A 27,668-nucleotide genomic window follows, 5' to 3' on the forward strand; every position below is an offset into this window, starting at 1 on the left:
GAAGAAAGTCCAAATAGATAATTGAACAAAAAATATAGGAGTGCTGACTTCATCTGTAACAATATAGCATAAATTATAAATTTATTGATTTTTTTTTATATATAAATGTTTCAATGCATATGACAATAAAGACACACGAGGTAAACAAAAGAGAATTCAAATGATCACCCTGGGCATAGGAAACTGGGAAAGAGGAGTTATCAGTAATAGTGCATGAGGCCGATAGATTGGGATTTCATGCCACAGAATCTCATAGATTAAATGCATCACACACAGAAACACGACCTGATCATGGGGATAATAAGGTGCATAGGCTGAAATTCAAGAAGCGTCCCTGGGAATCTACGGAGAGCAGACGGCCAGTCCAAGATTTGCGATGCGATCTTCTGACATACGGCAGTCCAACTCAATTAGTGATGTCGGCACAGAGGGGTGATGGGGATTATGGGCGGGGGAAGGGATGATTATTCATTTATTATTTACACATTATGACATTATGGCACGAGGCAGTAAATTTGTCCTTGGGCTTACAGCAAGACAATGGGGCCACGCAGAAAAATAAAAATTACATACCCTGAAAGGATTGCCCAAGCCCAATTTAAGGATACTATTACTACAATATAAAGAAATTACCTGACAGATTCCCTTTAAGGGCACGCTATACAAAACACTATATACACAATGGATATACATATACAGTGGTCAGATATGAAAATACAGGTGGTAGTACAGAGCAGATGATACAACAGTCAGTTACCAGTTGGTTGTCAGACCTTGGTGCTGGCAGCCACATGGTAGGTGTAGGGTGCCATGAGCCAGCAGGTTCTGGTTTCTTGTGACACAATACATTGTGTGACCTCCCTTAGAAGAGAACAAGGGTCACAGCCTTGCATGACCAATTAACCCCTTGGTTGGTCACTCCCATTTCCCGCCCCCAGGTTGGTCCTAGTTTTTCCATCCCCTCGAGTCTGGTAGGAAATGAAGGCTCCTGTACGTCTGCAGTTAAGCAGATTTTTTTTTTTAAATTCGTTTATTGAACTCAAAACAAGAAAAGGATGTAATGTACAGCATACATATTTGCTTGTGGTTGTGAACATTGTACAGAGCATAAACACTCTTATTAACATACGGGTAATACATGCGTGATCCCCCAAGCATATACAAAGAACAACGGCCTATATATTATGAACATGTACATCAATCATATCTCACAGGCCTCTAGCATGTCGCTTAGATAATGCAGATCGATTATAAATTCCTAAACTAAAACTACGTCAACTATCTACTAATTCGCAGCCTACTGTCCTTCACCATAGTGTCTCACATGCAATGTCTCCAGTCTACAAAGTGAGATGAGAAGAATTCCACTTATCCCAGATTTTTTCAAATTTACCCAGGCATCCCCTGTTCTGATATAATGTGCGCTCGTGTTTACCAAGTCAATCCAGGTTCTAAGAGAAGGACATGAATTGCCCATCCACCGTAGTGGCAATACTTTCCGTGCCAGAAACAGTGTCTCACGTAGAAAGATCCCAACATGGTGACCCCAAATCTCTTCCTCCCATACCCCAAACAAGCAGGCCAGTGGCTCAAGAGGGACAGGAGCTTGCACCAGTGATGACAAGAATAGCGTCACCTCTTTCCAGTACTGTAGGATAGTGGGACATTGCCACATCATGTGGCTAAAGTCTGCATATGGTGCATGACAACGCAAGCATTCCGATGATTGGAATCGACCCATCCTAAAAAGTCGTATCGGCATCAAATATGATTGGTTTATTATATACAGCTGTATCATTCTATTATTAATAGATGGTGATACTCCGATGGGAGACTCCAGGATCTCTTCCCACTCTTTTCTCTGCGTATTAGGGATGAGTCTTTCCCACTTCCCTTTAACTGAGCTTATGGCAGACTCTGCTCCCACCGACAGCATGTACGTATATAAAGAGGAGATAAGGCCCTGGGGACCCTGTGAGTCAAGAATTCCTATCAGAGGTAGGGACAAAATGGCACGGCCCACACACCTCATGTTCGACTGAAGAGCAGATCTTAGTTGTAAATAGCGGAAAAATTGAGATCTCGGGACATCATGTTTAGCCTGTATCTGCTTGAAAGACATTAAAATCCCATGATCGTACAGGTCTCCTATCAGGGAGACATTATGTTGAATCCAAAAATCAGTGGACGGGTGATTTAGTAATATCGGAAAACAGGCGTTTTTCCATAGGGGCATTTCAGCTATGATATCCTTAAATCCAATCACTTTTTTAATTTGCCTCCATACTAATCGTGCCAGACGGAGCAGGGGCAGTAAACGAGGGACTTCTCCAACTCCAGGAAACCCAGTGGGCAATCAGTTCTTGCAGCGTGAAGCAAGTGACTTTCAGAATTAGGGAGATCATTACCCGGCATCCATTCACTGAGAGCTTTAGCCTGTCCAGCCAAATAATATAGAAAGAAATCTGGTAGCGCCGCCCTACCTCCCTTTTTAGGCCTCTGTAGAGTGGACAATTTAAGTTTGGGTCTGGTTTTCCCCCATATAAAAGATGTGGCCTGGGAATTAAGATTCACAAAAAAGGACTTAGGTACCATTACAGCACTGTGCTGAAGGGAATAGCTAAGTTTGGGAAGTAATATCATTTTAATCAGGTTGATGCGTCCGGCCACAGACAGCGGTAATTTGCTCCAGGTTGCAAATTTAACTCTAACCAGTTCCAGCAATGGGTAGATATTAAGTTGTAAGTCGAGCGTGCTGTTATGGGATATATGAACACCTAAGTATTTAAAACTAGATACATTAGACATCGAGGAAAGAGCCTCAAGTCGGGGCATCAGGGCATGGGATAGGGGTAGTCGGGCAGACTTTTCCCAATTTATATATAAGCCCGAATATTTACTGAATCTATCTATGGTGGCAATCACTTGAGGCAAAGTTTCCTCCGCCTCATCCATAAATCTCACCATATCATCTGCGTATAAACCTATGGTATCTACCCGACCCGCTATATCTATACCCCTGATGCCAAGGGAAGACCTTATATGTATTGCCAATGCCTCAATCGCAAGGGCGAAGAGGGCCAGGGAAAGGGGGCACCCCTGACGGGTCCCCCTGTGTAATGAAAAGGACTCAGATATGGAATTGTTCACAATAATACAGGCTTTAGGCATCATATATAGTGTTTTAACCCATTTTATAAACTTATCACCGAAGCCATACCTCTGTAGGCATGCGGAGAGGAAAGGCCACTCAAGAGAGTCAAAAGCCTTGGCGGCATCTAACGATGCCAGTGCCCATTTGTTGTCTGGCATTAGAGAACTACATTGGACTATTGACTGGACTCTTCTGATATTAATTGAAGTGCTCTTACCAGGCATAAAGCCCGTCTGGTCAGGATGTATAAGGTTCAGTATAATCAAATTTAATCTGGTGGCGAGAATCTTAGTAAAGATTTTATAGTCCACATTTACTATCGATATGGGAACGATAGGAACCACATTCCAAAGGGTCCTTCCCCTCCTTCCTAAGCACTATGATATTGGCCTCGTAAAAGGATTCAGGCATAGATTCCCCCTCCCATATTCCCCGAAATACCTTTTTCAAAAGTGGCGTTAATATGTCTCGGTACTTCCTATACAATTCAATAGGGAACCCGTCCGGCCCAGGGGCCTTCCCAGAGGCCATGTCCGTTATGGCATTCTCTATCTCCTCCACAGTGAATTCAGCATCCATAAAGGCTTGCTGATCAGGATCTAAGGTAGGGAATGTTACATCTGACAAGTAATCCAAACACTCCAGATTATCAGAGCCACTTTTAGATTCATATAATGACTTCTAATAATTACAAAAGCAGCCAAGAATCTCCTCAGCTGAAGACACCAACGAATCATCCGACTTCCGGATCTGCAATATTGTATTAGAGGTATTATGTTGGCGCACCAGATAGGCCAAAATCTTACTCGCTTGGTTTCCCAGTTCAAAATAGGATTGGCGAGCAAAGAATAATTTGCGCTTAGACCTAGTGTCTATATGCTGGGTGTATAATCGCTGGGCCGCCAACCACTCAATCCTATTGCCACTGGTTAGATATGTATGCAGCTTCTGAATCCTTCAATCGCCGTTACACCACCTCATCCTCTCTTGAGGTTACCCGCTTAATATAAGATTGTGGAGGACAAGCAGCCCCTCAGATATGCCTTAAGGGCATCCCAAAATATATTAAATATCCTGAGGTTCCTGGTGAGACAAAATGAAACAATGCAGTTGATCAATTCTTCTAATCGGGAGTTACTATCAATTTCAGCCAGAAAGAGTTTAACTTCCAAGCCATCCTGTTATTTAATTGCCCGTACTTGAGTCTGAGTATGACCGGGCTGTGGTCAGAGATGCCTCTAATACCATGCTCCATACTATCCACCCACATCGCCAGACCGCTGGTTCTGAATATGTAATCTATAATCTATGCGCGATAGGGAGCATTTAGTGGATGAGTGGCAGGTATACTCAGGGTGCCGCACTCTCTACAAATCTAGCCACCCACTACCCTCCATAAACAACGACATTTGGGCTGTTGTCGGCGAAGGAACCCTCCCAGCTACTCCATCATCCAATCTCAATTTGTCGAGACAATTGTTCATAACCATATTAAAGTCCCCCATACAGATAACATCCACGTCCGGATAATTTAGGGCGAAACTCACCGCCTTCTGAAGAATGGACAAATTAGCCGGAGGCGGATTAGGCTGGTTTCACATTAGCGCTTTTGTGCGCAGCGCATCGTGCGCACCGCGCACCTATGTTTAACATGATGTGCGCATGGTCTTGCGCACACTTGCGTTTTCGTGCGCATGCGTTTTTTTGTCTTTCGCGCCAGACGCAACATGTTGCATTTTTTGGTGCGCCCTGTCTCGGCAAAAAAACGCATGCGCACGCTTGCGCACGGAATGCGCAAAAACAACACATTGAAGTCTATGGGAACGCATGCGCGCGGTCCTGCGCACGCTTGTGTTTTTTTGCGCATGCGTTTTTGAGTTAAACAAGTCTAGAATGTTCTCTAGACAATGGAAAAAATGTCACACCTAAAAACGCATGTGCATAAAAAAACGCAAACGCATGCAAAAACGCATGTAAAACGCAAGCAACGCTGCGTTTTTTTGACGCATCAGCGTGCGCATGACGTAAAAAAAAAAAGCGTGTTTGTTTTGCGTTTTTCTTTGCGTTTTTTATGCGCCCGATGCGCTGCGCAAAAAAACGCTAATGTGCAACTAGCCTTATGAACACACAAAATTACATATTTCCTGGCATTTGATTCATATACGAAGACAAATCGACCCTCAGGATCCGTCCGGGTCACCCTGACTTCCCATCTAACATCTCTGTGTACCAGCAGTGAAACCCCTCTTGAGTAACTTGTATGGAATGCATGAACAGACCATTGTACCCAAGGCTTCTGCACGCACCGGGCTGTATCCCTGGTCAGATGCGTCTCCACCAAGGCCACAATGTGAGGGCGGTAATATCTAATCTGCGAGAAAACTTTGATCTTTTTCCGGGGGTTTTTTATACCTCTCACATTCCATGTCATAAATATCATTTCAGACCCCATATTTACTCCGCTGGATATGGCCTACATCAATATCCGAGTAAAATTTAGAGAGACCACACAAACTGAAAATGCTGCTGGCTGCGAGTTATATCTAGAGAACAAATAAAACCACTACAAAAATACATCAAAGTGGAAAAGTAAACAGTACGGGAGCAAAGTCCTGCTCTCCCAACACGAAATAAACACAGGGATACCGTCACTGGGCTCAGTGTCCGGTATTGTTGGTAATCCGGACGCCCGTGGAAAAAGCTCCAATCAGACCGTTAATAAAAGAAAAAAGAAAGGATTCTGATTATCAGTAAAAAACATTAGGATTCCTTCGCAGCAGACCCTTTGTGGGACCGCAACCACTCAGCCGCATCCGTAAAAAATATAGAAGAACCCTCGTGGACCACCCGAAGCCTGGCCGGATAGATCATTGAGTACACAACATTCCTCTCCCGGAGCTGCTTCTTGATTTCCATGAATTGTGCTCGTTGTTTCTGGAGTTCCATGGAAAAATCCGGAAAAATCGAGATCATGGCATTGTTGAACTTGATGGGACTTTCCTGTCAAGCCAGACGTAGGATCACATCTATGTCCCTACAGTTGAGGAGACGTGCCAAGAAAGGTCTAGGTGGGGCTCCAGGAGGAAGAGGTCTTGTAGGGACCCTATGAGCCCTTTCCACAGCAAATGTTGGGGAGAATTCGTCTCCCAGAGATGTTTTGAGCCACTCTTCTAGAAACTGTTCCAGATGTTGACCTTCCGAGCGTTCCGGCAGACCAATAACCCGGATGTTATTCCGACACATTCTATTCTCCAGGTCGTCTGCTTTTTGCCTCCATGCTTTCACCGAGCCTGCCGCTTTCGTAAGCTTGGCTTCCATGAGTGCAATGGTGTCCTCTACCTTGGACACCCTTGTCTCCACCTCTGTAATGCGCCCTCTCATGGCCTGCATATCTTGCCGAAGACGTCCCACTTCGGTATGCACGTCATCTATTTTCCCCGTCAGTGATGTCCTAGTTAAGGAGATGGCATGCATCAGTTGCTCAGATGCCTGCTTGAGGGTTAATTCCTCCTGCTCCTCTTCACCCTCAGAGGGACGGTTTTTACGCTGAGTCTGTGAGGGGTTATTTCTGAGGGACTGGGTAGTATCAGAGTGGTCAGGTCAAGCAAATTCAATTTTTCAGCTGCTCCTGCCCCCTTGGAGCGGTTCATTCTCAATAGCAATATGGCATTGCCAGGTAGCAGAAATGGTGTGTCCAGGAAACCCCCAGATCCAAGTTATGCACAGCAGTGTTATGATATGATAAGCGTCCCAAGGGTGGCACAAAGCAGAAGGGCCACACAGGAGAATGAAACTCTGCACTGAGGAGTAACCAAGATGTCCTATGGCTAGGGAGGGATCCGCAGTGCCCGCAGAGATAGCAACCAGGGACGAGTCTAAAGGACCCTGAAGTAATAGCACCGACTAGCTGGGCGATTTAGCAGAGGGGAGTGCGGGGCCCAATCTTCCAGATTACTCACCGCTACTCCCCTTCAAATCCACAGGATATGTGCTCACCGTCCTGTCAGCGCTGCGAGGAGGGAGCCAGCGCCGCGTCTCTCACAGCCAGAGCGCGCGCTTCTGAAAAAGGCCGCCGTCCTGTGCAGGCCCCGCTGGCTGCCCCAGCCCTCACTGCCGTCAGCCCACCGAAATCCGGCCTCCCGCGGGGGTCCCGAGATGCACCACAGGTCAGGGGGTCTGATACTGGCAAGTCTGCCGCGGTACCACGGGTCCGCTAACAGGATCGATTCAGGATGTAAGGTGCTCTCCCTGAATGCGTCCTCTCCCAGCCACTACATAGCCACGCCCCAGTTAAGCAGCTTTGACTCCCAAGGAGGGGTCCTTCCTGCCAGAAAGGTCTTGGTACCAGCCAGGATGCTTGGGGTGTGAGCATTTCCATTTGGAGCTTTTAAAGCTGGACCACCAGCTAGACCAGGTGTCCTGTCTCAGCTTCACAATTTGAGAGAGTGCCTGATTCTTGGACCAGATATGGTACAGTTGATTGGCATGAAATTATATCATCCATATTCTTCACAGGGGTCACTCAGCCAGTCAGAGTTGTGAACGAGTGTTGTGCCATGCTGGCGGTCATATGGGCCACACTCTCTCACTCCCCATGCCCATGTGGACAGGGGGTGGGTGAAAAACTGTGCCAAGCTAACCTTACGTATCCCTCTAGGGGTGAGGAATGTGACGTTGGTAAAAGTGGGGATACCGTACCCTGTGACCCCCTAAGTATTAGTGATGTCAGAAGGGGAGGCTGCAAGATGCGTTTCTTCACATAGAGCTACAACAGATCAAGAGGCCATGCTGAAGTCTGAACTCTCAAGGGCAATGTACATAAAGCAGCACTTTCAGCATTTCTTGCTGGGAATAAACAGTTGTGACAATAGCATTGGACCGGAAGTTTCTACTATACGTAATAACTCCATAAATCAGTTTTAATTGGATAGGGATGAATGAAGGCAGCCTTGGACAGCAGAGTTATATAATTATTTTCTGAAAAAACATTACTTTAGCCACACAGACCAAGGATTTATAACCAGGGTTCATATGTTAAATAACGATGTTTTTGTGTAGAGGTTCCAAAGAGCCAAAAAGAGCTCACCACCAGCAATCATGGAGCTCTCTCTCCATGCAGTCTTTTACTTGATAAGGTAAAAATGGAATAAAAAGCCATTTTCCAGCTATAAAATTAATTTCAATTTCCTCTGCTGAAAGCAGAACGCTGCCCCATTGTGCATTTATGCTTTGGCAAGGTCACGTCTCAGCCCATATAATTACAAAACATAAAAACTATTTTATGGAATCCACATAATGACCCAGTCCGTGCGACATCCTTTGGCTATTGCCTAAAAGCAAGTAACACATCAAATGAGCTTAATTGCTCTCTTTTGCTCCAGGAGGGTAGAGACAATAAAAGATAACTTCTTGGACATCCAAAGATGATGCCAAATCAACAATAACCACTATCGCCATATATACATGTATGTTGAAGGTGACATGTCATCAGTAAAAGGGATCCTATTTAAAGGACAGGGTTTTACAATAACAGGTCCACTGGTTAGGTATAACAAAGGACAAAACAAATTAAAATCAGGCATATAGACATCATAGAGGGGTGTAAAAATAGAAAAAACATTTTTCCTTTAGCAAATGAGGCCAGGCATTTAATTATAGCAGTCTTTTGTGCTCCAGAGCTGCTCGCCCATTTCTAAACATAGCAGCGATCTACCCATACGTAATATGGTAGTCGATAGTACATAAATTGCATTTTTGCCTCCAACTGATCAAACTTACATTTATTCCAAAGTGTTCAGTAACTCCCCGTCCATGTTCCCCTAAAACGCCAAACGAGAGGCTTTCCTCCAGGAATATTCTTACTTTGTATTTGTATTTTAACTCAACCTGCAATTTACAAAAACATCAAAAGTTAACATTTTAATAAAAAAGGAAAGGGATGTAAACACTGGATGAAAAAAAAAAAAAAACCAGTGCACGAATTACAGGATGCAGCAAAGCGGTTCCAATATTACAGCATAGAAAAACTGTTTGCAGCCGGTAATTATTTTTGAAAAGTCCCCACATAAGTGGGAAAAGAAACATAACGCACATTGCTGCAATTCCTTTTCTATAAAAAATACTTTATCTGTTTGGTACCTTAAACATATGGCATTTCAGAAACTTCTTAGAGGATAAAGAAGGCAGTAGTTTCCCAATCCAAGGAAAACATGTTACAGATATAACTTCATAAAACATGGTTGACTGCCACATGAAAAATATTTGGCAACAACATGAGTCTTCAGCAACTTTCTACTTCTGTGAACTACAACTGCAGTGTGTAAACCACATCCTCTATCAATCCTTATATACAGTCCCATAGCCAGCAGCATAGCTATTGGGGTAGCAAGCCAATCATGTATGCCGAACCCTGTACTGCATGGTCTGTCAATGTAATGTACCAAAGGTGGTAGCCAACTGCCATTTAGGAGTGACACAGTGGCTCTACCAGGGCCAGACATACCGCTGGTGCAGCTGCATCGGGGGCCCAGAGGCGGAGGAGGGCCCTTGCAGGCAGGGGCGTACTGCCAAGAGCAGGCTTGTACAGGGGGCAAATAGCCCCTGGGCCGGTCCCCCAGCAGCAGTTGTGGGCCGCCCAGCTTTCTGCTGCTTCAATAGACACTTGCCATCACTGTACTGTATAAGTGCCGGTATTCCAGAGCACGCCTGTTTCAATCTGCTAGAGAGGAGAGATGAGGTCAGCAGAGAGCCAGAGGGGTCGGAGCTGGAGGTAGGTGAGATTTATTGCACCATTTTAAACTTACATACAGATCAGATTGCTCTGTCAGTGGAGGCACTGTCTCCAGCATCACCTGATCTGTATGCAAGTTCAAGCTGCAGCAATAACTGACAGTGATCCTCAGAGTGACTGCAGACAATATACAGACATCCTGCAGTGTGAGACCCTGAGTGTGGCTCCAGGACGACCTGGATTATATATCATATATACATTATAATGTGTAGTCTTGCAGCCTCCAGGAGCGCTCAGTCAGTGCACATAACACTGTATATGTGCACATAGTATAGTACATAACACTCAGTACACAGATTAGGATATGGCTCAGATATAACAGACCTTGGCAAAGTGCAGCCCTCGGACCGAGAATGCCAAAGGTCTGAAAACACCTGTCCGCAGGCTGTACTATACGGCCGCCATGAATCTAGATTTCACAGCTATCTGCATCTTCAATAATGATGGAGGGGGAACCACCGGCTCCTTCCACCAATCAGCGTGTGCGACAGACAGCAGACTTGATGACGTCACTGCATTGCTTATGCTGTGCGAAGAGTCAGCGCACACAGCAAAGACTGGAGCAGAGCACCGGGGGAACGGGTGCGAGGTCAGTATTTGTGTTTTGTTTTCTTTTTAATATGTGTGGGATGTGTTCCTGTACCCTGCCCATGCGCTGCATGAAGGCTGCACCCTGCCCATGCGCTGCATGAAGGCTGCACCCTGCCCATGCGCTGCATGAAGGCTGCACCCTGCCCATGCGCTGCATTAAGGCTGCACCCTGCCCATGCGCTGCATTAAGGCTGTACCCTGCCCATGCGCTGCATTAAGGCTGTACCCTGCCCATGCGCTGCATTAAGGCTGTACCCTGCCCATGCGCTGCATTAAGGCTGTACCCTGCCCATGCGCTGCATTAAGGCTGTACCCTGCCCATGCGCTGCATTAAGGCTGTACCCTGCCCATGCGCTGCATTAAGGCTGTACCCTGCCCATGCGCTGCATTAAGGCTGTACCCTGCCCATGCGCTGCATTAAGGCTGTACCCTGCCCATGCGCTGCATTAAGGCTGTACCCTGCCCATGCGCTGCATTAAGGCTGCACATGCTCTGTATGAATTGCTGTATGCATCGCTTTATTCTGAGAGCTATAACTTGTTTATTTTTCCGCTGATGGAGCTGTATGGCAGCTTGGTTTTTGCAGGACAAGATGACGTTTTCAGCGTTACCATTTTTATTTATATTAAGGCCCCGTCGCTGCTGAGTCACAATTTTTGTGACACAACAGCGATCTCACCAGCGAGATTGCTGTGTGTGACAGCGATCAGTGACCGGCCCACCTGCCGGTATCGCTGATCGCTGCAGGAAAGGCCAGGACTTTTTTTGGTCGCTGGTCTCCCGCTGGCCCCCACGCATCGCTGCGTGTGACAGGCGGAAGACCAGCGATCTGCTGGTAACTGATGTACACATCGGGTATCCAAGGGACGTGCGTCCCTTGGATACCCGATGTGTACGTTAGTTACCAGCTTCCTGCATCAGCGCGCTGGTTACTAACGTGCACAGCGACGCCGGGCATCGCTGTGCTGATCGCTGGTGAAGCTGTCTGTTTGACAGCTCACCAGCGATCACATAGCGATTCACCAGCGAACCTGACACATTGATATCGTTGTCAGGATCGCTGGTGAGTCGCTATGTGTGACTCCAGGCTTAGTCTTTTTTATCACGTTGTATTCCACTTGTTTTCCAGCAATATGGTAAAAGCATAGTTTGCTAGATTTTGTGTGTGTTGATTTTTTTACGGCGTTCACTGAAGGGGTTAACTAGTAGGACACAGATTAGGTTGTTTCGAATGCGGCAATACCAAGTATGTGTACTTTTTATTTATTTAATTTTTCTATACGTAAAAAATTTGTATTTAAAAATGGGCCCAACAAACAGACAATCCCTGCATGTGTTGCGGCTGTCAAGACTCGATTAGGACAAGAGAGCGCTCGGATAACACCTTATCAGTGCATGCTCACTCACCACTACGGCTTATCATAACGCCGATGTCACACTGGTCTGCTTAACCAAACTCAGCAGTCTCTTATATTTCTATAAAACGGCTGAGCTCAGGCCAGAAGGCCCATGACTATTCTGTACAATGCAGTCCATACTTAAGGCCCCGTCACACATAGCGACTCACCAGCGATCCCGACAACGATATCAATGTGTCAGGATCGCTGGTGAGTCGCTACATGGTCGCTGGTGAGCTGTCAAACAGACAGCTTCACCAGCTATCCGCAACAGCGACGCCGAGCGCGCGGCGTAGCTGTGTACTTTAGTTACCAGCGCACTGATGCAGGGAGCTGGTAACTAACGTACACATCGGGTATCTAAGAGACGTGCGTCACTAAGGCTACTTTCACACTAGCGTCGTGCACTGCACGTCGCCATGCGACATTGCAGCGCACCGACGTATAGTGTGGAAGCGCCGCACAACGGGGGCAGCGGATGCTGTTTTTCATCGCATCCGCTGCCCCATTGTGAGGTGCGGGGAGGCGGGGGCGGAGTTCCGGGAGCGCGTGCGCGGTCGGAAATGCTGCAGACGACGCACCAAAAAACGTTACATGTAACGTTTTTTGGTGGCGACGGTCCGACGCAACCATCGCACGATGGTTGCGACGTGTGGCAATGCGTCGCACTGCGTCGTTAATAAAAGTCTATGGAGAAAAAAACGCATCCTGCAAGCACTTTTGCAGGATGCGTTTTTTCTTCAAAACGATGCATAGCGACGTGCAGTGCACGACGCTAGTGTGAAAGTAGCCTTAGAAACCCGATGTGTACCTTTGTTACCAGCTCCCTGTATCAGCACGCTGGTAACTAAGGTACACATCGGGTTTCTAAGTGACGCACGTCCCTTAGATACCCGATGTGTACGTTAGTTACCAGCTGATCGCTGGTCTCCCGCTTGTGACACGCAGCGATGCGTGCTGGCCAGTGGGAGACCAGCGATCAAAGAAATGTCCAGGGCTTCCCAAGAGCGATCAGCGATACCGGCAGGGGGGCCGGTCGCTGATCGTTGTCACACACAGTGATCTCGCTAGCAAGATCGCCATGTGTGACGGGGCCCTTAGACCATGAATGTCAGCTTTGTGTACCCAAATCTAGATCACAAAAATGTTTGGCCAACCCAAAAAGGTATGGTTTTTGGAGTAAAGGGAAATAGTTGTCGACCAAACAGTTTCATTTATATGGCCCGCTTTAAATTTATTACAGAATACGGAAAGTCTCGTACCAATTGAGGAAGAGGACAAATATCACCAGTGTTCATATAGACTCCTTCAGCAACGATAAATCGTCTGGTCACCCTGGCTTTACGTGGATTCTAAAAGGAAGGAACGATACAAAACTATTATTATCTATATACAACAAGCAAAGAATGAAAACCTTTAGACACAGTTTGGTTTCACTTGTTTGTTTTCTAGCCTGTCACCTAGTTTTCCTTTCCACAGATTACTATGCCCGCAGCAGGTTTTGTTCTCAGCCACAAGCAAAGTGATCTTTTCCTAATGATATACACCACTGAGGCCATTTATCATGCAACGCTCAGTTCTTGGCTGCAGCCAGCAAAGTCCGTTTGCAAAGGCCAAGAAAACCGAAAATAAAAACAAACAGTCATAAATCCATGTTTGGGCCACATATTTTATCAAGCCTTTATTTTTACATACACATGGATCCCCTGGGTAATGGCCCATACACAGGAATTCCACAAATTATACCAGCATATTACCCATAAAATTTACAAGTCCACGTGTGTGTTCCCTGCACTGGGGGCTAGCTTGTCACCGCTTTCATTTTTTGTCTTTTTTCTCACAGGAAAAGTAACAAGTACAAATAACACTGTTTTATCTATTATATCATTGGATGCACGAGCTATATACCTAGCGGGATAATTTACTTCTTTACTGGAGCTGTGTACATTAAATCCTCATGTTACATTTGTATGCAATTTGTTACACCACATTAAAAAGAGACTGACCCGGAATTCAAAGAACTTATTATTACTTCTACTTTTATTGGCCAGTTGAGGTTACTAGGCCTCATTTTTCTAGTGTTGTAAAGTAGTCAAATAATTATCATATATTGCCACAAGTGAGATTTACATGGATACATGATTTAGTGGAAAGACTTGCCATAAACTGACATCAGTAAAAGTGAGTTTAATATAGAGGTTTCCATAAAAGATAATTTTTCCCGGTGGAACAACTCTAGCATTGGAGAACAGACAGACTGTTCCAGAATCATTCCTTTTCTTAACAACTTGCCAATACAAAGTCTATTCTATTTATTAATGCAGGCACTCAGCGCTCCAGGTCATCTATCAACAGAGAACTAAGCTGTGAAAACCGGCAATTACATCTCATACAAGTTCTTATTCTACCTGTACACTAGAAAGAGAGGCTTTACAACCAAATCTAAGTTCAGCTCAAAACATCAACCATTTCTCTAGATGGCTGACAAGAAAATAGTGAATTTAATCTACACTTAGGGGCACAATGAAGAGTCATACAAAGACATGTCTGCCGATAGTCAACACTGTAAGGTGCACCACTTACTGGCCCGAATACTGAGCACAGTGATAGATTGCCCACAATCACACATCCAGACAAAGCTATTCTGTTCTCCCCCTGGCCGGCTCCTCCTAGAACTGCTGTAGGTGATTGACAGCTCTCCCCCATAGCACAAGACCTGTCAATTATCTGGAGCAGTGTTAGCAGAAGGTGACTGGGGGCACAACCAGACTAGCCTGGTCTTGGGCTCTGGTCCCCAGCCAATCTTTAAAGGGAACCTGTCACCAGGTTTTTCCCCAGAGGTAAGGCCAGTACCTATAAGCCCTCATATACAGAATTCTAATATGCTGTATATATATGTCCCCTATCTGGCCTGCAAGACAATAAAAAGATCTTTTATTATATTCACTTACGTGGTGGTCCGGTCCAATGGGCGCCACTGGTCTGGATCCAGCGGCGACTCCTTGCAATTCAGTCCTTTTTCTGTGCTTCCTGTGGACGACGAGTCCTATGTCTTCCACACAGTCTCCAGCATTGCGCTCCTGGCCAGGCATACGTCTCTCTGCCCTACCGAGGACAGAGTAAAGTACTGCAGTGAGAATGCAAAGGCGCTCTATGGCCTTTTCATCTGCACGCGCACTGCAGTATTTTGCTCGGCCCTCGGCAGGGCAGAGCGAAGTACGTCTGCGCAGGAGTGTGATGCTGGACACTATGTGGATGACGTAGGATGAAGCAGAGAAGGAAGATCGCAAGAAGAGAAGAGGCACCGGTTCCAGATCAGCTACTCAAATCAGCCTGGACTGTCTGCAGACAATTATCATAAAAGGTCTTTTTCTTGTCTTGCAAGCCGGATTGGGGGCATATATATGTCATATTAGATTGCCGTCACATGGTGCTAAATGGCGCTGGCCTTACCTCATATGGGAAAAACCTGGTGACATGTTCCCTTTAAAACTATAATGAGCTCAGTGATTGGCTGAGGTGTTTTTGATGTGAAATCCGAGCCATAGGCAATGACTGACGCCGAGCAGTGGAGACCCAGGGAAGACTAGTAGCAAACTTGGACTGAACACTATCTGTAAAGGGACAATCCCTTTAATGAATTCTTATGGAAAGCAATAACTCAGTTTATTTATTTTTTTGTAGCAAGACAAGTCTAGGTTTATAGCCCAGGTACAATGTCAAACAGATAATTACCATGCTCATTTTACAACAAATTACTCAGTTTTTGGCAAGAAGCACCCACAAACACTTCACCTAGTTTTATTATACACTGCTCAAAAAAATAAAGGGAACACTTAAACAATAGAAAATAACTCCAAGTAAATCAAACTTCCGTGAAATCAAACTGTCCACTTAGGAAGCAACACTGATTGACAATCAATTTCACATGCTGTTGTGCGAATGGAATAAACAGATGGAAATTATTGGCACTTATCAAGACACCCTCAATAAAGGATCGGTTCTGCAGGTGGGGACCACAGACAAAATCTCAGTACCAATGCTTTCTGGCTGAAGTTTTGGTCACTTGAATGTTGGATGTGCTTTCACACTCGTGGTAGCATGAGACGGACTCTACACAAGTGGCTCAGGTAGTGCAGCTCATCCAGGATGGCACATCAGTGCGAGCTGTGGCAAGAAGGTTTGCTGTGTCTGTCAGCGTAGTGTCCAGAGGTGCTACCAGGAGACAGGCCAGTACACCAGGAGACATGGAGGGGGCCGTAGGAGGGCAACAACCCAACAGCAGGACAGCTACCTCTGCCTTTGTGCAAGGAGGAACAGGAGGAGCACTGCCAGAGCCCTGCAAAATGAACTCCAGCAGGCCACAAATGTGCATGTGTCTGCACAAACGGTTAGAAACCGACTCCATGAGGATGGTCTGAGAGCCCGTCGTCCAAAGATGGGGGTTGCGCTCACAGCCCAACACCGTGCAGGACGCTTGGCATTTGCCACAGAACACCAGGATTGGCAAATTCACCACTGGCGCCCTGTGTGTGCTCTTCACAGATGAAAGCAGGTTCACACTGAGCACATGTGACAGACCGACAGTCTGGAGACGCTGTGAAGAGCGATCTGCAGCCTGCAACATCCTTCAGCATGACCGGTTTGGTAGTGGGTCAGTAGTGGTGTGGGGTGGCATTTCTTTGGAGGGCCGCACAGCCCTCCATGCGCTCGCCAGAGGTAGCCTGACTGCCATTAGGTACCGAGATGAGATCCTCAGACCCCTTGTGTGAGACCAAATGCTGGGGCGGTTGGCCCTAGGTTCCTCCTAATGCAGGACAATGCCAGACCTCAAGTGGCTGGAGTGTGTCAGCAGTTCCTGCAAGATGAAGGCATTGAAGCTATGGACTGGCCCACCTGTTCCCCAGACCTGAATCTGATTGAGCACATCATGTCTCGCTCCACCCACCAACGTCACGTTGCACCACAGACTGTCCAGGAGTTGGCAGATGCTTTAGTCCAGGTCTGGGAGGAGATCCCTCAGGAGACCTTCCGCCGCCTATCAGGAGCATGCCCAAGCGTTGTACAGTAGGGAGGTCATACAGGCACGTGGAGGCCACACACAATACGGAGCATCTTTTCCTTATCATGAGGCATTTCCACTAAAGTTGGATAAGCCTGTAATTTGATTTTCCACTTTGATTTTGAGTATCATTCCAAATCCAGACCTCCATGGGATATTCATTTTGATTTACATTGATAATTATTTTTTACTGTTCTGAACACATTCCACTATGCAATGAATAAAAATTTGCAACTGGAATATTTCATTCAGAGATTTATCTAAGATGTGGTATTTTAGTGTTCCCTTTATTTTTTGAGCAGTGTATTTAAAAAACACCTTTAGATGTCTTTACTAACCACTGTAGACCGTGACGGGCACTAACATATCAGAACGTGAACAAAGCAGGACATAGGCACAAATAAGTACAATTTAAAGAGATGCTAAATTTAACAAATATTAATTGTGAGGCATTTTCTTGAAGTCTAAAAAAATAGGTTTTTTTATTTCTGATTAAGTACATATGTGTAAATATTATGCTTAGTTGGTCATTTCAGTGAGCTATTAACATGAAAAAAGACAGAGGTCCATCATCTTCTTGACCAATTGTACATTAGCCATCACAGAATTATTTATGACCCACAATTATTTACCTTTTGATCTTCCAGCTCCTGCTCCTTTAACAATCGCTCCAAGTCACTCATATCATTATGTCTGAAGTACTTGATGTTGCTTCTTGATGCTTGAAGCCCCTTCTGAATAGCAAAACACGCAGCTTCATCCCTGGAAACACAAAGAAGAACAGCGCTCACAATAGTATAAGCAACTTGGCTGTACTATAGTCCCTCAGCCTTACTACACATTTCATGTGTAATATAGAACGACCCCTGTGTAATTTTCATCAGATCATTAATCAAGACTCATATAATCTAAGAAATACTGCTATAAACAATGCTAATTGTGATTCATGGTGAGGTCAGAAACCGTACGAAACCGTACGTGGGTCAAGCAAGTGCACGAAAAGCAGAGATCTGAAAACACAACAGATCCAACTTTGCACCTTGAACTTACACTTTGTCTACTCTAGTAAACTTTTATATTAAAGTTCGGGAATGTAACGTTTTTTGGCAGCTTACGGCTCCCGCCAGTTCACTTCTCTCCCTGCACTGGATCAGTATCAGTCTATATTAAAATATATTTGGGGGGTTTAGGCTGTACAGATCTGCACATATGGTTTCAGTCATATATAAATAAAAATAATAACTTTGCCCCAGAGCGTCACAGCTGCACTCCGGTAATAAAGGGCACGCTACAATGGAAGAAAGAAAAACAAGAGGCAAAGTACACGCTTCCATAGAAAACTGCAGACGCTGCGGATCAGAACTACACACAAACGTCTCAACACTCGAGAGGCAAAAAAAAACAAAACATGACACCCAGTCTAGAGAAGCATGCGCCCATCCCATAGAGCAATGACAAGCCATTACTGTAAACTAGGAGCGGGGCCCGTGTACACCTGGAGACCGTTTCCATTCCGGCAGAAAGTGATAAATTCACATTATAAAGCCCCGATGCAATAGCTTCACCAAATAAACCCATTATATGTTCTGTATAGTGCTTTTTATTTTATGGTAAGATGGGCCAGTCAACTGGAGTCTGGGTTAGACCATTATCTCCACACCCTTATAGTCATGGGTATGAATCTGCTCTCCGTTCTACTGATGATCCAAAACTAACCTCCTCCATAATACAAAATATAGATTATAGTTTTTTTTTACCAAAATGGGAGTGTGTGTGCAATAGTATCAAATTATGGAACAAAAGCAATATGACTTCACTTGGATTGTCTGCGAGTAAACTGATGAGGAAGACAGAAGCCTTTGAATGATCCTTTAAGATGCATTAACTGTTGTTTGAGCAATAGTGATCTCTCTAAATGATTTAGCAACCAGGAAAATGTGGATTGAGTTACAAAGTGAAAATACAGGTTAGAACAGTTAGATCACCCATTGATACGGTTTCTCTCAGCAAGGTTTCCTTACCAGGAAGCCGCATCATTAATAAAGCGGTACACCAGTGTTACGCAGAATATTAACATCAAGTCACAGAGAAAATGATGGGGGGGGGCTCAACAACGTTCACCATTCAGATCTTGCCACCTGATCATATCCACCCTTGAAGATATTTCAAGGGGTGTCCTCAAGTTCTTAATTTGTTGTAATTCGTAACAATCCATGAAAATAAGCAAGGATGCAATTGATTCACTTTCTCTCTGCTGTAATTCGTCTACAATTACAGTTTTTTTATTATATGGTGTACAGCTCCTGACCATGGAGCTTGACCTCCAGACCAGGGTCTGAGTATGCAGTACATACCAGGAGTTAGGCTAAGAGATAACCTACCAGCCACCAAGATTAAGGCCAATGTGCCAGAAACATATTTTTTAAACCTCCCCCTACATATATGTTTTTAATGTATTAGCAATAAAGCTCAGGATATCATTTATATATCTGGATGTGCCAGACCTTCTTTTCACTTTTCTCCAGGCCACTGATTTCTATACAGCAGTTAGCAGCTCACCTCCTGAAGAGATGCTGTTATAAATCACCAGCCTAACATTCATACAGGAAAGATATATATCTTTGTACCGTGTTAGCCAGTGGATTGAAAAACATTTAGAATTAAGAGTCCTCAGTGGTTGATACCTTTTAATGACTAACTAAAAAGATGGTAACAAATTGCAAGCTTTCGAGACTACTCAGGTCTCTTCATCAAGCATAGACTAATACAACATCTGAAGAGTCACATATTTATACACAACACAGCACAGAAATAATGCAATAGATAAGACAAGTGATGTGAAGCAGCACTATCATTATGGGAGAGGGATAAACATAAAAATTGGAACAGTTCATAGATAAGGAGTCTGGATGTTTTATTGTCTTCTGATTGGTGTCTGGTTCTGTGTTGTGTGATGCCCCCAGAAGGTCTGAAGAGCAAATTCCTTAACTGATGTAAAAAGACATAAATCCATGCGACACATTCATTCCTGCACTGAGTGTGTCAAAGGATGTCATAAATTTATACTCCCAGACTCTTCTGTCTCTCTGAGACTTGAAGTTACCTTTTAATACAAGTAATTTAATGTCCATGATGCTATGACCGGGGACACAAAAATGCTTTGCCACAGGTAGATCCATTCTCTCTCTTATTGTGTGACAGACCCCTAGTTGGACATTTAGTACAAATAATTAGGTACACCACATTAGATGTGACGCACCTGAAAAGTACCTGGGATCTTGTAGTCCTAATGTGAGTTGGGGATCTTTATCTTGTCCGTCACCATAAATGGACAGGTTTTACATTTTTTCTGGTTGCAAGGAAAAGGTTCCTGCAGCTCTTGGAGAGGACAGGGAGCTTCTGACAATAATGCTTCTTAAATTTGGGGGCTGCCTAAAACACAGCAGTGGGGGGTCTGGAAATATGGATTGTAATCGGGCATCTTTTTGTAGTAAAGGTTGTAATTTCCGTGCAGCTCCCCTTAGCACTTCCAGATTTGGTTTGTAGGTGACCACTAGAGGCACCCGGTTATTTTCATCTTTAGCTTTGTAATGTAGCAGGTGATTCATGGATATTCTGGTGGCTCTTGTAATTTTGGTTTTCAATTGTTCTTGGATGGTAGCCCTGATTCAAAAAGGTCTTTCTGAGGCGACCAAGGTGTTTGTCTCTACCCATGGGGTTGGAACATATACGATAGTATCTGTTGGCTTGGCTGTAGACAATAGAGTTTGTGTGTTTTGGATGGAAACTGTCCCATTTAAGGTATGTTGGGTGGTCGATTGGCTTCTGATACAAGCATGTCTCCATTTCATTGTTCCGTAGCTTAATGATGGTGTCCAAAAAGTTAATTTCAGTGCTGGAGTAGTTGAGTGTAAGATGATGGTGGGATGAAATTGATTAAACTGTTCGTGGAATGTCTTTAGCTGTTGCTCAGACTCTGTCCAGATGATTGATGATATTCCAATGTCTAGGTAGTAGGCCAGAGGCCTGATGGGACATGAGGACAAAAAGTCACTTTCAAGCTTGGCCATGAAAAGATTTGCATACTGTGGAGCCATTTTACTTCCCATAGCTGTGCCAATCTCCTGTAGATAGATCTTGTTGTCAAATTCAAAGTAATTGTGGGTGAGGATGAATTTTGTTTTCAGAGCAGGTCTGCCAATCACGGCTCTGAGCTGTGTGCTTGTTCAAATGCCTTGTTAGCCCCATGTGTGAATGTAGTGATAGCGGTGTACACTCAGTGTTTTACTCATTTATATAGCGCCATTAATTCCTCCGTGCTTTACAGACATTATCATCACTGTCCCCTATGCGCTCACAATCTAAATTCCCTATCAGTATATCTTTGGAGTGTGGGAGGAAACAGGAGAACCCAGAGGAAACCCACGCAAACACTGAGAGAACATACAAAATCCTTGCAGATGTTGTCCTTGGTGGGATTTGAACCTAGGACCCCAGCGCTGAAAGGCTGCAGTGCTAACCACTAAGCCACCCTAGGATTTTTTTATAAAAAAAAAAGCCAAGAAATAACATGTAATAATCAAAGCCACTGATGGCAAATGCAAATTTTAAAGCTAAATCGTAAAAAGAAGAGTCAAACTTTGTTGTTTTATCACCTGTGTAATGATTCCAGTGATACGCCACAAATAAGTCAATAAACAACTTCTGTAAAGATTTTGAGTGCTATTAAACAGCTTACTAGCCATGCTACCCGACTATAGGCGTGCAGGGATGCCATATGAAGCAGTGGACTACAAAAACACCAACTGATTCAGCAGCGAGGATGTGAGCACTTTTTGGCGATGTAATTCTTTTACACATTTAGGTATAGAGATACGACAATAACAGACCGCGAAAATTCTGTACTTACACAAACACTATGTCTCCCCGCTTCGAGTAAGCTGGAATAGCACTTGCAATGGTTGCAAATCCATAGGAATAAATAATTGCTTCTTCGGTCCTCATAAACTTGGCCAGTCTTTCTTCCAGTTCCAAATGTACATCTGCAAGAAAGTTTGTGAAGGAGTTAAGTAGAGTGGTCAGCCAGTTGCACGGAAAAATGTGGCAGACATATGTGGACCCTCCAGAAAATATCCTAAAGACGTGTGAAGAAGCTGTGGGAGCTTTGAAATGGGTTTATGCGGAATATACACACTTTGTGAAGAGCACATATTGTTCTGGAATCTCGGGGCATTGATGTCCCCCAAAACTTCACATACAGCTTTTATGGTTTCCCCCACACTACCATCTACAAGAAGCACATACTACAAATGTTCTGAACTGAAAATACCCCTTTAAATAAACGTTCCAAAAATTAACTCTTTATGGAGAGCCACACCCCTCTGGTTCTTGGTAGCACCCAATAGATCCAAGGAGCGACACAGATCATGTTTGACATATCTCAAATATAGAAAAAGGTGATGTGAAAGACATACTTTAAAAAAGTTTCACCGCTTACTAAAGAATCGCAGTAGGCAAATACTTTGGTATGGCGCTGTATTACAAAGTTATTGTCTCCTACAAGCAGAGCCTCTATGGGAATAGCTCGGTAATACAGCACCCAACAGATCACTGCTAGAGACGAGCGAATCAATGTAGAGGACTGCGGTACAGCAGCCACGAGTAGTCAGCGACCAGCAGATGGGAGCACTGCGAGCTGCCTCCTGCTTTCTGGAGAGTTCAACGCCTTTTATAATTAGTAGGCCCAAAGTGATGTCACGTGGGCATCACACCACAACGGCGATGTCACGGTGAACCTGCAAATCAGAAAAGACGCAGGGGATTCTGCCAAGCAGAAGGAGGTGCGCATAGCTCCCATCCGGGGGTCACTGAATAATGACAGCTAGCCTAGGGTCCTACAAGTAAGTTCACTCATCGCTAATCACTACTATGGGAAAATTAATAAATTGCGACAAAAAGTATGGCATTACCGTTATTCTCTGTAGTGGATACTAAAAACAATCAATATAACACTACAGGGTATTCTTAGGGTAAATGTAAAGCTCATTATGCAGAATTAGGAGGTTTCCATTGATCAGAAAAGTAGGAAAAGGCTGCCCTCTACTGGCCACTCGAGGCATCACAGACGAGTAAAGAAAAGCAAAGAATCAAATGGAAAAATGGACAAAATAATTGTGAAAATATACAGTTATTTTCAGTACAATGCCAGAAAGTGGCTGCCTGTTCGAACCTCTGACTAGAGGCCCCAAGCAGCACATGGGTGTCAGATGTGGATCTGTCCTTCTGTAAGTAGGCACAGCAGGTATGCACTGCAAGGTCCTGATATTCAGGTGCTGCTGATTTCGCATTGCGGCCCCCACAAGTAATCTACTTACCAAATGTACCATAAAACCCTCTTGGACCACATGTTCCAACACCATACTTTCTAAGTGATGCCAATGCTGCACTCTGCAAATTACACAAGAATGCAGAATTCATTATCAACCTTACATGCAACAATTTACAAATGTTTTCTGTATTGGATCTGGAAATGGAAGGATGCTGCCAGTATAAACACAGTCTTATAGGGCATTTGTCAGCAGATTTGTGCCATATAAGGCGAGAGCAGCATGATGTAGAAGCAGAGACCCTCACTCCAGCAAAGTATCATTTACTGGGCTGCTTGCTACAGTCAGTTGTGATAAAAATCATAGTTTTGTGCTTGCAGTTCTCTGAATGCTGAGCTCTGTATAACTCTGCCCACACCACTGAGTGGCAGCTTTCAGCGTACACTGCATAGGCAGAAAGCTTCCAGTGGTTAGGGACAGATTTATACAGAGCAGGGCTACTACATGGCACACAAGAATAAGACCTCTAGCAATAGAACAACCTGACCAGCTCTATCAAACTACCACTGTGTATTTATTGCTTTGTGTATACCCTAACAATCCCGTTTACTGTCTATAAGGACTATTGTGTATTGCAAAAAACTTTTATAACTTTGCTGCCGATATGCTAGGGGGCGACTATTTGTGGGAGCGCCATTTTCTCCAGACTAATCGTCTTATTAATCATATTATCACACCACTGTGGGCACGAGTAACAATCTACAAAACGAGTCACCTCCAGCTCTTTCCAAATCTCTGCCTCCCTGATAACGGTCTATAGGCTGGGTGTACGCACCGCAGATACATCAGCGCACCGCGCATTTCCAGGGAGACAGCAGTGACATAGGACTCAACTAGCCATTATGGCGGTAAACACCCCAGCTACAATGGCGGACTGCGCATGCCCAAAAAGGCAGTGGCGGCAAAGGACTTAGGCCTCTTTCACACATCAGGTTTTCGCCGTCAGGCGCGATCCGGCGCTTTTGACAGAAACCGGATCCGGCGAAATGCGATGCCGGATCCGGTTTCACCCCCAATGACTTGCATTTGCGCCGGATCGCGCCGGATGGCCATGCGTTTCATCCGGTTTTCGCCGGATCCGGCAATGTGTCGCAATGTGTCGCGATCCGGCGTCTGGAAAAAACGTCTACTGTAACGTTTTTTTGTCTCCGGCGAAAAAGCCGGACACGCCGGATCCGGCGCGTCCGGCTTTTTCACACAATGAAAGCCTATGAGCGCCGCAATGCGCCGGATCCGGCGAAAGCCGGATCCGGCGGCCGGATCCGGTTTTTTGGTCTGAGCATGCTCAGTAGCTCTGCCCACAAGACATATATAAAAGCAAGACAGTGGGACCCACAGCCACACCCAACATGCCACCCAAGAAAGCAACCAAGCGAAGCAGGAGAAGGCAGGAGACCACTGCAGCACCATCAGCACCACCACCACCCCAAATGGAGCAGCAAATAGAACATGCTGAGGAGGGGAGGCCAGCATCAGATGAGAGACGGTAATTATCAAATCCCCCATTCCTCCAAACTAGGGCCATGGAATATCAAGATATTCATTGGCCCTTTGTTTCTCTTTATTCAACAGCCACCAAATAGATGCAGCAGCAGCACCATCAGCACCACCCCAAATGGAGCAGCATGCTGAACGGGAGGGGAGTCCAGAAGCAGATGAGAGACGGTAATTATCAAATCCCCCATTCCTCCAAACTAGGGCCATGGAATATCAAGATATTCATTGGCCCTTTGTTTCTCTTTATTCAACAGCCGCCAAAGAGATGCAGCAGCAGAAATGGCATCACTGGCAGCAGCAATACCCACAGCCATGGAGTCTGGCCATCAACAGGACAGCACATCTTCTTCTGGGAGCCCTCCCTCGCATCGTCAGCGTTTGACGGTAAGTTTTTATTTCCAAAATCCATCATCTCTGTAATATATGTCTATTCATTGCCTTTTATTTCAAAACAGGAATCACAAGATGAAGAGGAGCTCCCAGAAGAAGAAGGAAGGGGTGGACAGACGCTTGGAGTGGGCTCACAATTCGTAAGTTTTTTGCATCAAACGCAGAAACACAACATCACACTACACACAACACATAGAAAACAATGTTCTGCAGACCACACACAGCAAACAAATGCCTACATCCAAAGACATAACATTTTTTGTTTTCTTCTCTAGTCTTCCCAATCTGGTGCTCGGCCAAGAGGTCCTCGCAGTGCCTCCCGGGGTCGTCGGCGACAGCAACGCGGCGGTCACCAGCGTGTAAGTATAAATATTTTTGCTTTGTTTTTTTGCACTTTTTATTTCATTTCTTTTGTGGAGGCTAATTATGTTATTTTTGTCTTTTTCTTTAACAGCCTTCACAGCGTGCTCCCGACTCTGACGGTGAGGATGGAGGACTCGATGTGGACCGCCTCATCGATCTCGTCAGAGAAAGGGAGCCGCTCTGGAATATGGCTGACCGCCGCCACGCTGACCTTATCGTTACCCGACGACTCTGGGAGGAAATCTGTTCACTCCTTGTTGGCCGCTGGGAGGACCTCGAAGCTCGGGCCCAGATTAAAGAGCGTAAGTATATACAGTACCGGTTGCTTGATGTAAACCAGTGTTTCCCGAACTCCAGTCCTCGTGGTCCCCACGGATCATGTGTTCAGGATTTCTATTTACTATTGAAATCCTGAAAACATGACCCCTGGGGACCATGAGGACTGGAGTTTGTGAAACACTGATGTTGTATACTAACCACTCCTTTCTCGTTTCAGGGAACAGAATTGTGAATCGGTGGCGGTCTGTGAGGGATCGTTTCAAGAAGGAGTTCAATAAAGAGATGCGGGCCCCGAGTGGATCTGGAGGACGCAGGAGCAAGTACAAGTACGCACAAGCCCTGTCGTTCCTCCGGGAAACAATGCTCACCAGAAGGTAAATATTACACACCACATGTGAAAAAAATGTTAGATGTAACTTTTTTTTTTTCAGCCAGGGCCATACCATGTCAGTATTTTAATTGTTTTTTTTTCTCTTTATTCCACAGCACGGTGAGCAGCACTCGGGAGCCTGCACGATTGGACCCTTCTGAGGCGATCCCTGAGGAGACCGGCACCGAGGGACACTTCGACCGCCCCGGTACATCTGCACCTTCCCTGCCTTCCCACACATTCGACCCATCTGTCCCATCCACCAGCACAGGAGCATCGTGGCCGCCTACATTACATGAAGCTGCTGGTGAGGAGATCGCTTTCCCTTTACCCCACCCTTCTGCCCCTGCCGCCTCTAGTACACCTGCGGGTACTGGGCGGCAGCTGCAGAGGGGTCAGGAAAAGAGTTATGCGCAAGAGTTATTGCATCTGAATGCATCTTTCCAGAACTGTCTCAAAGTCTTGTCAGAGCAAATCTCCGCAGGCTTTCAGCAGATCAACTCCAGCATTCTGGAGGTGAAGACACTTCTGCAAACCATGCATTCAGAAGCAAGATCTTCGCCAAACCACACCTTTTTCAGGTCTGTTGTGGAGCGCATGGAAACGCTCTCTCCTGCCCAGCAGATGCATGTAATGCATTCGTGCCACGGTGCTCTACAGCAGGTTACCTCCCAACCTCCACCTCCCACCACTGTAGTTCCTCCACCTGCACCCCCTCCAGCCACTTTCCATCCTCCCCCTCCTATTACATCTGCACCCCCTCCAGCCACTTTTCATCCTCCCCCTCCTACTACATACCAGCAACCTGCCCAGTACCAGCAACCTCCCCAGTACCAGTCATCTCCCCACTTCCAGCAACCTGCCCCGTACCAAACTCCTTCCCCGTACCAAACTCCTTCCCCATAGAACTTTCCATCAACATCATCTGCTCCTACAGTCCCTGCCCAACCCTCCACTCCACCACCCACCACCTCTTCTGCTTCCCACATGTCCACCCATTCTGTAGTTTTTTCCACACCTTCACCTCTAACTGTTCCTTCCCCACCAAGATCCCAGTCCTCTCTCCACACACCCAGTGTCGAAGTGTCCCGCAGCCCCTCCAGCAGTATTTCCACCCCACAGTACACAGAATTGTAATGTGTGTTTTTTGTAATAAAAATGCCCATTGGGTTTAAAACCTTTCTAAAAAAGTTTTTTTGCACTTTAAAAACATTTTACAAAAAAAAAAAAACTTAAATAAAAGTTAAATTATCGTTTCACAATGGTTGTCTGTCATTTCTTTCTGCGGCGAACTATGTTTTAAAAAAAGGTTAAATACAGGGTATTTCAAAGGTAAAAAGGTATTCAAAACCAGGTATATAACTGTGGGTAAATTTTAGCTTTTTGCCA

The 27,668-nt window shown here is 45.2% G+C and overlaps 1 protein-coding gene across 2 annotated transcripts in view; it reads right to left on the reverse strand.

Moving 5' to 3' along the window:
• Positions 1-27,668, reverse strand: part of SPTLC1 (serine palmitoyltransferase long chain base subunit 1) — a 113,127-nt gene that overhangs the window by 51,929 nt on the left and 33,530 nt on the right. For both annotated transcript variants that reach the window (XM_073575343.1, XM_073575344.1), the window contains exons 5-9: positions 23,369-23,441; positions 21,904-22,036; positions 17,627-17,756; positions 13,195-13,284; positions 8,933-9,040 (exon numbers count right to left, since the gene is read on the reverse strand). In XM_073575343.1, the coding sequence (XP_073431444.1) occupies positions 8,933-9,040; positions 13,195-13,284; positions 17,627-17,756; positions 21,904-22,036; positions 23,369-23,441 (534 nt within the window). The remainder of the gene's footprint in view (positions 1-8,932; positions 9,041-13,194; positions 13,285-17,626; positions 17,757-21,903; positions 22,037-23,368; positions 23,442-27,668) is intronic.

Source organism: Dendrobates tinctorius, unplaced genomic scaffold, assembly GCF_039654945.1.
Source record: "Dendrobates tinctorius isolate UK_male_01 unplaced genomic scaffold, ASM3965494v1 ptg000044l, whole genome shotgun sequence".
Classification (NCBI taxonomy): domain Eukaryota; kingdom Metazoa; phylum Chordata; class Amphibia; order Anura; family Dendrobatidae; genus Dendrobates; species Dendrobates tinctorius.